This window comes from Leuciscus leuciscus (assembly GCF_965113295.1).
Source record: "Leuciscus leuciscus genome assembly, chromosome: 18".
NCBI lineage: Eukaryota > Metazoa > Chordata > Actinopteri > Cypriniformes > Leuciscidae > Leuciscus > Leuciscus leuciscus.
Genome location: NC_138742.1, coordinates 1,428,196 through 1,441,465, shown reverse-complemented (window position 1 = coordinate 1,441,465; position 13,270 = coordinate 1,428,196). Strand labels below are relative to the sequence as shown.

At 40.4% G+C, this 13,270-nt stretch overlaps 1 protein-coding gene and 1 long non-coding RNA gene across 2 annotated transcripts in view; both read right to left on the bottom strand.

Annotated features, from left to right (window-relative positions):
- LOC309481128 (alpha-2,8-sialyltransferase 8F-like) overlaps window positions 1–13,270 on the bottom strand; it is a 39,645-nt gene that overhangs the window by 5,009 nt on the left and 21,366 nt on the right. The window contains exon 4 of the mRNA XM_082145958.1: window positions 1,070–1,214. Within this exon, the coding sequence (XP_082002084.1) occupies window positions 1,070–1,214 (145 nt within the window). The remainder of the gene's footprint in view (window positions 1–1,069; window positions 1,215–13,270) is intronic.
- On the bottom strand, window positions 4,275–6,055 carry LOC309481153. The gene is made up of 3 exons (XR_014199912.1): window positions 5,914–6,055; window positions 4,441–4,521; window positions 4,275–4,362 (listed from the first exon to the last, which is right to left on the bottom strand). It is a non-coding gene; the product is annotated as an uncharacterized lncRNA (long non-coding RNA).

Below are 13,270 nucleotides of genomic sequence, written 5' to 3'. Positions count from 1 at the left end.
TTGCCCATCAACAGCCCCGAAACCTGAAGGATCTGGAGAAGGTCTGTATGGAGGAGTGGGCCAGAATCCCTGCTGCAGTGTGTGCAAACCTGGTCAAGAACTACAGGAAACGTATGATCTCTGTCATTGCAAACAAAGGTTTCTGTACCAAATATTAAGTTCTGCTTTACTGATGTATCAAATACTAATGTCATGCAATAAAATGCAAATTAATTACTTAAAAATCATACAATGTGATTTTCTGGATTTTTGTTTTAGATTCCGTCACTCACAGTTGAAGAGTACCTATGATAAAAAATTACAGACTTCTGCATGCTTTGTAAGTGGGAAAACCAGCAAAATCGGCAGTGTATCAAATACATGTTTTCCCCACTGTATACGCTGATTTCACGCAGCCGTTATTTTGAAATCGAAAGCGAGGCTCCGGTGGGAAGAAAACCTGAAGTGTCGCCTTTAATCACTGGAGAGTCGTGAATGCGATGGCGTATTGTTGTGTTTAATGATGTTGTGTCAATTCTAAAACTGTACATACATTTCTTTCATACTTTAGACTATATACAGTGAAATTCATTTATAAATAAAAAAATTTTTTATATTTATAATTCAGAAAGTAAAAAAAAGAAGCAGGAATGAACTATATACATATCCTATATTGGATATTAACATCCAATAGTGTAAATCGCGGCAGCAGCTTCAGGTTGGTAGTCGAAGGCATTGTTGTTTATCTTTACTTCCGGGGTTCTTCCCACTGGAGCCTCACTTTTGATTTCAAAATGGCGGCTGCGTGAAATCAGCGTATAAGCACACACATACACACACACACACACACACACACACACACACACACACACACACACACACACACACACACACAGACACAGACACAGACACACACACACAGACACAGACACACACACACACACACACACACACACACACACACACACACACACACACACACACACACACACACACACACACTCTCTCTCTCTCTCTCTCTCTCTCTCTCTCTATCTCTCTCTCACTCACTCACTCACTCACAGACAGACAGACACAAACACACACACACCTCAGGCAGCATACTGTGAAGTGCTGCATTCATTTTGTATGTTTTTGTTGTGCTTGTTTCATATTGGATGGATTGATTGATGGCTGTGTTGCGTTTGGTGAGAATGAATGATCCTGTGGCGTTACAACAAATCTGCAGCCGGATTCTGTCATAAACACACAGAGAGAGAAAGAGAAGAGTTTATGAGGTTTCATATTACATAATCATCTCTGTTAAAACGACCCACTTCAGTATGCTACGATTTCTTGTTTGAACAGTTTTACCAGCTTGTCTCTTTAAACACTATTTAAACATTACGTTTGATTTTGCCAGATCGGTTCAAAACCATTTCACCTGTACTCAAACAATGCTTTCAGATCATACACACATCAGTCAATATATAAACACTACAGATCATTCATTAGACTCTACATCAAAAAAATGGAGAACAGCATGTCACGCCCGGCTTTGCCGTGCTGGGTCTGCTCACTCCACCATGGGCAGAATATGTTTGGGCCGTCTCTTTCCCCCCAATCTGAAGGGGGAGCTGTCTGTTTTCGGTCCATCTGACAGCAGCTGATGGGCGGGACTGTTTAAAAGCATCTCCTGCCAGTTGTTCTCTCTCTGCTCTGGGCTGCGCGTCTCTGCTTTGCTCTGGCCTCCAGGCTGGCGGCAGCACCTTCCTACTCCTTTTTCCCTTTTTTGCATTACACATAGTTTACACTTTACTGATCTGCACTTCACTTTTGATTAAGCTTTCTCTTGTTTCTCATTTACTGACTTGATACATTTATTGATTCAAATTATGATTTCATTGTATAATTTAATGCTTTAATAAATTATTTTGTATTTAACTTAACAAACGGTGTGGTCTCCCCTATGTCATTACTACTGTGAGCCAGGTAGTCGTGACAAGCATCATAGGTTACAGTAAATAATCGTAATCTAATATCATATATAGTAATTGAAAATAGTAAGGAGAAAATATTGTGTACTGTATGAATGTTACGTGCTGCTATTTATAATTCAAGGAGCGAAGAACGGGACATGGTATGAATAACTAGATACATTTAATTAACACAAGGAGCAAGAGCATACATACAAAGAACTAGCATCACATTAAATACTGGACAAGGAATTTAGGAAAACTCAGGGCTTATATACACAGGGAAAACAAAAGGAGCTAAATGAAACGCAGGTGAAACTAATCAATAACTTTGGGAGCAAACTGGCACTCACTAGAAAACTAGGTCAATTAACAATGACAGGGAACACAGGCAAACAGGACTACATTACATTAGTCCCTACTCCCGGAAGACACATCATAACACCATAACAGGAGGGAGGGTGGGGACTGTGGAGGAGGACAACAGCAGGTGAAGAGCAGGAAACCTGGGGAAATAACAGAGGGAGAGATCAGGGTGGCGACGATGGTGAGAGGAGCCAGGAACAGATAAATGGGGAGCCAGAGCGCAGCCAGGACACTGGCCCACAGGGGCATAGAGGGAGGGAGGAGCCATGGTGGAGGCTTGGCTGTTGACACTAAGAGGATGATGGACAGAGATGAAGCCGATGGAAGTGAAGCCCTACGTGCAGACAAAAAGCCAACGAGAACGGACAACAGTGAAGAGCGTCAGAAGTGGATCCAGGGCATCTAAAGGACTAAGGTGGAGCAGTTGGGACTGAGGGCCGAGTTGGAGCCGGAGGGAAGGCGAAGCCAGATGGAGCCGAAAGGGTGAAGAGACGGAGTGCAGCGGATGGCTCGGGAGTCCATGGTGCAGGCAGGACGACATCTGACCAAGGCGGAGCCAGAAACGGAGGGACAAGGGAGCCCGGTGGAGCCGCAAGGACGATGGAGTCTGGTGGAGCCGAGGGAGGGAAGAGCCCAGGTGGAGTTGACAGGCCGAGGTGGAGTAAAGCGATTAGCGGCTGGAGGCAGAGCCGGGTGATCCACTTGCCTGGGCGATGCTGGGGCAAATCCACACAATGGAGTGGTGTCAGAGTAGGAGCCAAGGGGCTGAAGGGAACCAGCAGAGGCGGGGCTGAGGAACTTGCTATTATAGGAAGAGGTAGTTGGAGAGGGAGGCTGCACATGAACTCTGGAGACACAGGAGACTTCGAGCTGAGCAGAACAAGCAGAGACACAACAGACTGGGCGGGGACAGGAGAATTGAGACATCCTCTTCCAAATCATCCTAAAACTGTCCAGAAGCCAGGCACAACTAATCCTCAGTGGCAGGTGGCAGAATCAGAATCAGCTTTATTTGCCAGGTGTGCGCAAACACTGTTTGCACACTGCACAGAACCGACTCAATAACAGATGAGTTAGGGGGGGGGGGGTTGGGGGCGTGATCAGCTCCAGATTGTAATGACTGCTCCAGACAGCCAGTTGTCCAGCATCCTGTCTGTATGCAGACTCGTCAATGTTGTGGATGAGAATATGTTATCGACTGTGTTGTGGGTGGGGCTTCCCTTCATGCCTTCTTACTCCACAAGCAACCCCTACGGACGATGTAGCCGACTCATGCACCTGGTCAGGCTTCTCTTGTGCATGGGCTCCTGGACGAAGAAGGCCTTTGGCATTGGCTCGGGCTCATGCTCAGTGGCGGACATGAATTCGATTTTTTTATTATTACAGTACTGTGATTGACAGTACACTGTATTGTATTGCTAAACCAAGTTCCTGTTCAATTCTTTGGATATTTGAACTTTTCTTTTCTAATGCTTTTCATCTACTGCAAGATCTCTTTACAGTAGTGTGATGAAAATAAACTTGTGGTTGAATTTGGACGCGCCGTGTGAATTATGTGTGTGTTAAACAAGTGTAGTGCTGTGAAAAAGAATTTCCCCCTGGGGACAATAAAGTTAATCAATCAATGGAAACTCACAGACTTAAGAACAAACCATATTCCTGAAAGATTCTGTCTTCTACACAGCATCAAACTCTGTTATCCTAAAATACCAAATATTTCATGAGATGATTCCGGTTGTCTATATGCACTAGTGTTGCTCAAACTTAACTTCTTAGGACATAAAGATGGAGGAATAAAGAAATTAAAGGAATGTGCAACTGAACGTACAAGTTGTTCCTGTCGCTCAATTATCATATTATTATGTCGTAGATCATCAGTACGATCCTCAGGAAATACAGACTGAGAAAATGGCAAGTCACGTTTGGATGACCTGCCAAATGCATAAGCATGAATGTAAAGATGATAAAGACACATCTGTTTAGTTCCTGCTCAGTTTTGTTTGACTTGTACGGGCAGCTCATGAAATCTGACAGCTCCTGCGTGAAGCTCTTGAGTTTTATACTGAGAGGGAAACAAAGGCATTTAATGGTCAGTTCTCTGAAATATCAGGATCGCTGGTTGATCTTCATTCTCACGCACCTTTTGGCCGGTTTGATAATGGAAAACTTGCGTCTGAGTTTTTCGCAGCGCAGCTTCTGAAGCGCCTCTGTCATCGCATCTCTGAAAGAAAAAGAGCAAATGTAAATTTTTTGCTGCTCATTAACTTTCCTCTAAATGATCAACATAATCAAAAGTGCCGATAACCCTGTTGCACACAATCTATTACATTCTTGTTGCTCCAGGTTCAGTCTAATGGGTTCCTCCTCACTCTTAAAAATAAAGGTTTCAGCAAATATACATATTTACTTTCAGCAAAGAACCCTATTCTTTTTAAATAACTTTTGGCTGGTTATCAAGGGTTCTTGATGTTTCAGTACCAGTTCTTTTCTACAGAACTATAAGAGAATCAAAGTTCTTTGGAAACTTTACTGGCCATGAACACCACAAATGTAACTATTTATTTCAGGACCATTTAACCTTAAATGCACAATATAAGGATGCACAATTTCAGCTAGAAGATGCCGATGATGAAACATATTATAATTATCAGTGAAATCAGATGATTGCTTGACAGGAATATTGATTTAGTACTTGTGTACATTTCAGCAAGACTTCTCCTAATGTTGAACACAATGCTCAAAAACATCAATGCACTAAAACCAGCCGCTGATGAACATCTCTGTAGCTACACTTATTTGCATGCATTTTTCCTTGTTCCAGAAGCCGCGCAACTCCAGTTTCATCCACACAAACATTACATCTGAACCGAAAACAAGGTATTTGATATATTAGCACTCTAATAGGCCTACTAATATTAATACTCAGATCTACTAATAAATCAATACAAGAATTTTTTTTTTTTCATCACATAATGTAATTATATTATTGACAGGTCTCTTAATACACTACAAGTATGTCCAACTTTATCTGCATACACAGACGACAGCAAATGTCAACTCCGTGATTAAATAACGTCACAAAATGTAACTATATTATCGTCCAGCTCAAATCTGATAAACGCTACAATAAGATATTAAGATATTAAGATGTTACAAACATTTTCTGGAATTACTTTTGCAGAAATAGCCTACAGCACATGGTTCAAATATTTTCACCGCAGTAAACTGAAGGATTTCTGTGAAGCACAATAGAGTGACACACCTTTATCTCTGATTCAGTCCTGAACAGCTCTACTCTCCTGCGTAACAAACCTAAAACATTTCTATTCTGATTAAAATTATAATGACGTTTCCATCTAAACTAATGACATTTAAATATCACTTGTGTGTTTCTTTGACTCTTCAGAAAACAGTTTAACAACTTCATGACAGCATGCACAATATCATACTCTAATCATCAGTTATAATAAAAATAAATCACTTATTAAGACGCAAATCTTAAACTAGTCATAGACTTTAGGCTAATTAAAAACCAGCAATACACAGCCCTATTTGAATTAATTTAAATAGCGTTTATTGAATTATAATGAAATATTGAGATAAAAGCGCTCACCCGGACGAGTGTGTGTCGGGTGTGCTGTAAAACACCACACACACACCCTGAAAGATGACCAGGACCATCAGCAGTGTGAAGATCCACTGGAGAGACCCCGATGCCATCAGAGAGTTTGTGAGTAAGTGAGTGTGTGTGTGTGTGTGTGTGTGTGTGTGTGTGTGTGTGTGTGAGAGAGAGAGAGAGAGAGAGAGAGAGAGAGAGAGCGTGTGATTCAGTGGTTAAAGGTTATATGATTTTAAACCCGATATTGACTTGTAATTTGCGTTGTGCAATTTTGTCAAGGGAAGATGCGAATTTTTTTGTTTTTTTGTTATGTATTTAACTGTGGGATTGCGTTTGTCGAGAACAGTGTTTAGATTATTTTCGAAGGTAGACGCATTATTTTATCATAAGCCCAAACAACGATAATATCTGGAAAAGCCCTAAAAACACGCAGACATTTGCAATCCAGTGTAGGCTACTACTGATTCACAATTTCATGGCTTAGTTTTAAAATCAGGTGACAAGCAACAGCACAACAACACATTGTGGTTAATGAGCCTTCAGGGTGTGTGTGTGTGTGTGTGTGTGTGTGTGTGTGTGTGTGTGACAAATACAATCAGAGTTCTTTTAAACAGCACTCAATTAATCTCACGACAATCATCTGGTCACGCGCAGGACAAACAGAAGAGAGAAAGTTCAGATATTACGGAGAAAATATGTCTCACCAAAAACATGACTAGAACCATATATAAACTATTAATTACAAATACATTATCATAAATGATTAAATTGGAATATATGTATCAAAATCCACAAGTCAAAAATATCATACGTGAAATAAGGTATAGGCTACAAATCAGAATCAGCAAATCAATACTCAAAAAACAGATGACAAACAGAAAGGCTTTTTATATTTCTAAAAACAAATGACTCGAGTTTTTTCCAATTAGCTCAACCATCCCTTCACCCATGAGCACCGAGATACTGCATTTACACCCCGAGCAGCATTGTTTGCATTCCTTGTATTTAGCTTACATTCTGCAGAGCTGCCAACTCATTCACCGTGAGACTCACGCAACTGACAGTTTCCACACACTCTCACGACAAACAGGCATTTTCTCACGCACATAAAAATCGTGAAGCAAAGGAGACCGACAGACTAGACAGAGCAACATGACTGTTTTGAAAGAATCACAGTAGGAATGGTAAGATCACAATACTGGTTGTCTGCAACTTCATACATCATCTGTCTCGGAAATCTGAAACAATAAAACTACATAATATATGCAGCTTAAAACAAAAGAGATGTCTCCATATGCACGTCATTACATTATCATCAGTTGAATGTGTGGTGGACAGGACATGAAAATCCATCAATACTAAAAATAAATGTTTATGTTCACATGTGGACTAAACAGCTGTTAATAAACTATTGCTTCAACTGATCTCGAACTCTTTAACTTCAGTAATCACAGAAATGAACTGATCAACTTTAGTGCACACACCTCTGCTCAGCCACGAACCGCTCCTTGGTCGAAAGCTCATGACTTAACATGCAGGTAGGCCCGCCCTCACGTGATAATGATTGGTCGATTGATAAGCTTAAATCTGATTGGCTAAAGAGTACGACTGCTCTGTGTAGGAGGAGGTTGCCACCAGGGGGGCAGTGTTTCGGAAAACATTGAAGCTTCCCCGGGCGCCGCCATTGATTAGCGGACCATCACCTGCTGTTAGCATACCATTGACTCCCGTTCATTTTGGCGTCACTTTGACAGCGAATAACTTTACATCTGAGGCGTTTAAAGACTCCATTTGTCCATTATTTATTTCTAAAGAAACACGAAAATGAATAAAAGGCTCCATTACCTTGTGTCTTACGTTATGGCCCCGTAAATGCAGTTTTTGTAAAAATAGGCTAACGATTGCGTCATAACCACGCGACTCTCTGTCGCACAGTAGAGAGATTACCGTATGGACGGGAGGAGAAGCTCGCGGGCAATCGGGGGGACGTGGAGGCAAAATGACAAAATAATTCATCAGAATACTTAGCGAAAGTTTCTCCTGCTCCAAGCTCATGGACACCTCCTACTCACACTCTCCGTCTCTGCAAGTTTCGGAAGAGAATGATTCAGATTTCTCTTGGCACAGCTACTAGAAGACAGACGGGTTGCTCACGTCACATCTACGTCGTCAAGCTCAGTTTGAGTCTGCGCAGTACGCTCGACCATCAGGAAGTGAGTGCTTCTAATTGACTTCACTTTTCTCCGGTGAATCCAATGTGTGATTTCGTTCCAATGAACTGCCGTAGCCAAGGCGACTTCTAGTGTATATATCTATACCCGCCCGCGCTCTCAGATCACTTGGACATGGCTGTGTTCAAGAGGTAAAAACAATATAAATACTGTTAGTTTTCTCACACAAACCGCTCGTTTCATGTCTTAGGCCATCAATGTGTACTTACGATGGGGAATTGTTTAATTTGGGCGACGGGGAATTGTTTTAATTTGGACTTTGTGCATGCTCTTTGAGATAGTGACCATAGAACTGCATTATATGACTGACAGACAAGAACGGTTTGACCTAAAAATATCAAAATTGAAACTACTGCGGAAAAAAAGACACCTACATCTTGGATGCCCTTGAGGTAAGCTAAAACATACCAAAATTTTATTTCAAAGTGAACTATCCCTTTAAACTACTTTAAACTTTAAACTACTTTAAATATAATGAAGGGAGAACGTAAAAACTGTACCTCTCCTTGCTTTCAAATGGATTACATAAGCTGAGAATATTTGTTTTTTATATAAATTACTTCATTTAAAAGAAGAGAATTCAAGCTTCATAAAGACATATTTCACCTGTCAGTGGGAGAAATATTCGCTGAGTTACAGTTCATTTTCGTACGCGTTTCAGAATGGACTTCACTGACAGAGAGAAGACAGAACTCGCATCATGTTTATTTTTCTTTATTTGGCGAAAAGCACAACACTTTGTTTTTATTGTGAGTATAGACAAAAATAATACACACTTAACTGGATCGAGTGATGTAAAACACAAGATTGTAAGATCAAAATCAACAGAGAATTTTTCGTCTCTGAAAAGCTGATAAGGAAAAAAACGAGCCTATCGCGCCGGCGCTACAGCCGACCTCAGGGGGTTAATGAGCTGAGGCCGCCACGCCCCCACCGCTATTCACATGGTAAATAGTTTAGGTGATCTATGCATCGCACACGCCCCCCGATCAATGCCATAAAAACACAAAGTTTCTTCATCAGATTCACTGATAGTTCATCGCGTTTAGAGAGGATGGCACGCTTCTCCGGTAAAGACGCCCTTCAGATGATTCTGGACAGCAAGGAAGAATTCACCTTTTCCTCAGAGGAAGATTGCAACTCGCCGACGAACGGCTGCATTTTCAAGAGCGAATTGATCCCGCCGAGGATACAAGTTCAGAGTAAGTTGTTTACTGTTATATAATTCCTTTTCAGACTATATTTTCCCTAGTTTTGGCTAGCTTTTGACATCTTACAGGAACGATTGCCTTACAATATCCCTAACATTCGTGTATACGCTCAAGTGTAAACTTTTTTTAAATGTGATATTACTCTTTAAACATATTTGTATATTAAATATATTTCACTCAGTTTTGATTAGCTTATGACACTGGTTAAAATGCTAAAATACTGCCTTATGCGTAATGTAGCATGTTTGTGAATATCTGCTTAGGTGTAATGTGATTTAGTGCAAATATATTTCAGCCTCTGGTAAAATATGTGATACTGTCTAAATACATTATATTTTTATATAAATGTTCGGTTTTGGTTAGCCTATGACAGTGTTTATCATGCTTCAATACTGCCTTATGCACAGATGTTTGTGAATACAGGTGTAAAAAAAATTTAATGTGGCGATGTGTCGTTCGCGAACGATCCGTTCATTGGGTCTCATTCATGAAACATTCGTAAATATACGAGTACATGTGAGTGATTTGCGCGTAAAGAGACTTTCCCGAAAACTCTTCTCCTGATTCACAAATACTTCGTAAACGTCAGATGTGATAGTGAAACGTGTGTATGTGTTAATGAACTCCAATCAGTCGTAAATGGGACGCGCGTGCACGCTCATTCTCAATTACCATAAATCCCGCCCATTAAATCCAACTGACAACTATATATGGGCATCATATTATGACACCAAACGAAGGATTTCAACATGTCTTCTCAAAAGCGGATAAAAAAGAAAAATTTCTCAGATTCAGAAATTGAAGTTTTAATATCTGAAGTTCATTCAAAACGCAACATTTTATTTTCAAGCGTACATAGTGGCGTGTCAGGTCCTAAAAAAAAGGAAGCTTGGCAGCATATTACAGATGCAGTTAATGGAGTTACATCTGTTAATCGAACAGTCCCAGAAGTGAAAAGAAAATGGTTCGACATGAAGCTTGACTGCAAAAACACATTTTTTCAAAGGCCTTGCCTTGCCTATTCAAACTGGAGGAGGACCACCATCATCATCGAGCATATCGACATGCAATGAACGCATCATTAGCATAATTGGCGAAACCTCTCTGTCGGGTATAATTCCCGATGGTGACAGTGATGAAACCCCTTTGCAGGAAAGCACTTCAGCACAATCTGATGGTAAGGCTACATTTCTTTTTTTTTCTTTTCTTTTTTTGGGCCAGCTGACATGGTAAAATAAAAAATTTGACTTTTTTGTAAAGACAGACAAATGCCAACTGTGTCCACCCATGAGACCACCGAAGCGGCAACCGGATCCGTTCATCCTACGGCCTCTGAACCGGTATATCCAGCAGCATCCCCCAGTGTTGCCTCTGCACAGAAGACGGCTTTAAGTCAGGAAGTGCTGGATAAGCAAGACACAATTTATCAAGCTGTGCTGGCAATAAATGACACATTAAAAGAAATAAATGTAAGCCTACGAGAAATATGTGATGCAATTAGACATAAGAAATAAAGTTTACTGAAACTATTTTGTGCGCTTGCTTTTTAAAGCATACATACTCTTAGAAACGTAGAATTAGTTCCTGTCGCTTTGCAATTGCAGCAAGAGGTATGTCTATGTGTCGGATAGGCAACCTTGGAGGCACCATACCATGATCAGGTCTAATTATATCCTCTGGGTCTGGCAGACCATGTTCCATGGCAATGTTGTGTAGAACGGAGCAGGCCAATATTATTTTGCAAACCTTTTCTGGTCTGTATAACAGTGTACCACCTGATGTGTCCAAACACCGCCAGCGCCCCTTTAAGATACTGTTTGTGCGTTCAATAACTGACCGAGATTTTGCGTGTGCTTATTGTATGCCATCTCCTGCCGGCTTTGGGGATTTATCAATGGGGTCATAAGCCATGGTGTCAGGGGATAACCATTGTCACCTGAGTGTAGGGGAGGGGAGGGAAAGTGTCAAATATTTGTCAAATGTTGTGAATAAATAAAATTGTACATACCAATTAGCCATCCGTCTGTAACTGCACCACTGTCCAAACGTCTAGCAACTGAGCTGCTCCGAAGAAATGATGTAGACTATTGAGAGTTTTCTCATTTGGAATGCTCAATATAATTTTTTTCACATAATCAGATGGTTCAGATGTGATCGTGATATCCTAGTAAATAATGGGTTGTATTATATTTTTTATTTATTTATTTATTTAATAAAAGTGATTTTTTTTCTCTGATGTGCTGGCCATAGTGTTTGTTCTACCTTAGTCAGGTCAGGTATGCAATCTGTTGATAGGTTATAGACTTTCTACTGATATCAACTGTCTTTCACTTTAATTAGATAGTCCTAAAAGATATCTACTAACACTTAGTGGATAATGTCTATTAATAGTCAACTGATCATAAACAATATATTAATCTGTTGATAGGTTATAGACTTTCTACTGATATAAACTCTTTTTCACTTTAATTAGATAGTCCTAAAATATATCTACTAACGCTTAGTTGAGAATGTCTATTAATAGTCTACTGATCATAAACAATTTATTTGTTGACAAGCAACAAATAAGCAACTACATGTAATCTTTAGTTGACTATCAACAGATTATCTACAAATGGTTAAACATTTTTAAAAACAGTTTTAAATCAGCTAAAATAATTATTAATTTGATGCATATGAGACCCCTTGAGTAGGATATACAGTATAATATACTTCATATGCTGACATGACTGTTGACATTTAACTGACAGATTGATCTTGAGTTGTTGGTACTCAATCTACAGAAAGTTAGTTGACAATTGAAAGTTAGTCACCAATTGGCTAATAACCTGTTACAAAATAACATTGACAGTCAACAGGCACTTTTTCGTAAAATCTGTAGATTAACACTTGAATTGTACCTTATAGTCTATAGGCAGTCAGTTGAACGTATGTTACTTGTCAGTTGAAACAGTGTTGTTGAATGTCAAATGATGCACTGTTGACAAGCTACTGAATGGCTACTAATAACTAGTATAGTCTCAACGAACGGACTATCAAAATAAAGTGTTACCCATTATATGAACATTAATTTTTTTTTGTTGAAAAAACGTTATCACAGTCTAAGCTGGGGACTTCTGGCAGACTTCCTCCATCCCGAAGAGTCTCAGAACGCATTCTTGCCCTGTGCCTGGGAAACTCACCACAGCTCTAAGCAAAATCTTTCAGATAACTGGGTAGCCTCCTCATCCTTTTGGACCTTCTGAGTTCAGGCTGCTCCTCCACACATGAAGTCTCAGACATCTCGCAGCCGCATTGTGAACTGTCTGTAGACGGGCTAGGGCTTTCTGGCTAACTCCCGTATAGTGAGTGTTACAGTAGTCCAGATGTGAAAAAATACTAGCGTGAATAGCTGTCTCTAGGTCTCTGAAAGAAAGCAAAGGCTTCAGCTTCGCAAAAAGTTCTTGGACTACAAGAGTAGGACATCGCCCGACCCAGGGAGGTACAGAGACTTTCGTCGCCCTTAGAGCGATGTCCGTCGTTGTGTGCAGTTCCTACTTAACGCGAATTACCCCACCAAGTGTTAGCAGTCTTAGGACACGACTAATGATCTTTGCAAGTGAATCCATCAAAACTAACTTAAGCTGGATAATAACTTTATTCTAGAGCTGCTGTAAAGCCTAAACAATCTCTGTTACTTTAATTTCCTATTATCATTGTAAAGCTGCTTTGAAACAATCTATATGGTTAAAAGCGTTATATAAATGAAGGTGACTTGACAACTGCATCCCTACTGACTGCTCCACTGGGGCGATCTCCACGTAACCCTTGACTGCTCCACCATCGAGGAGTATTGAGGGGGGAGGAGGCACCAGACCGGTTTTTGGACAGTTAAAGGTGCCCGTCCATGATCTGGTAACCTCCAGATCC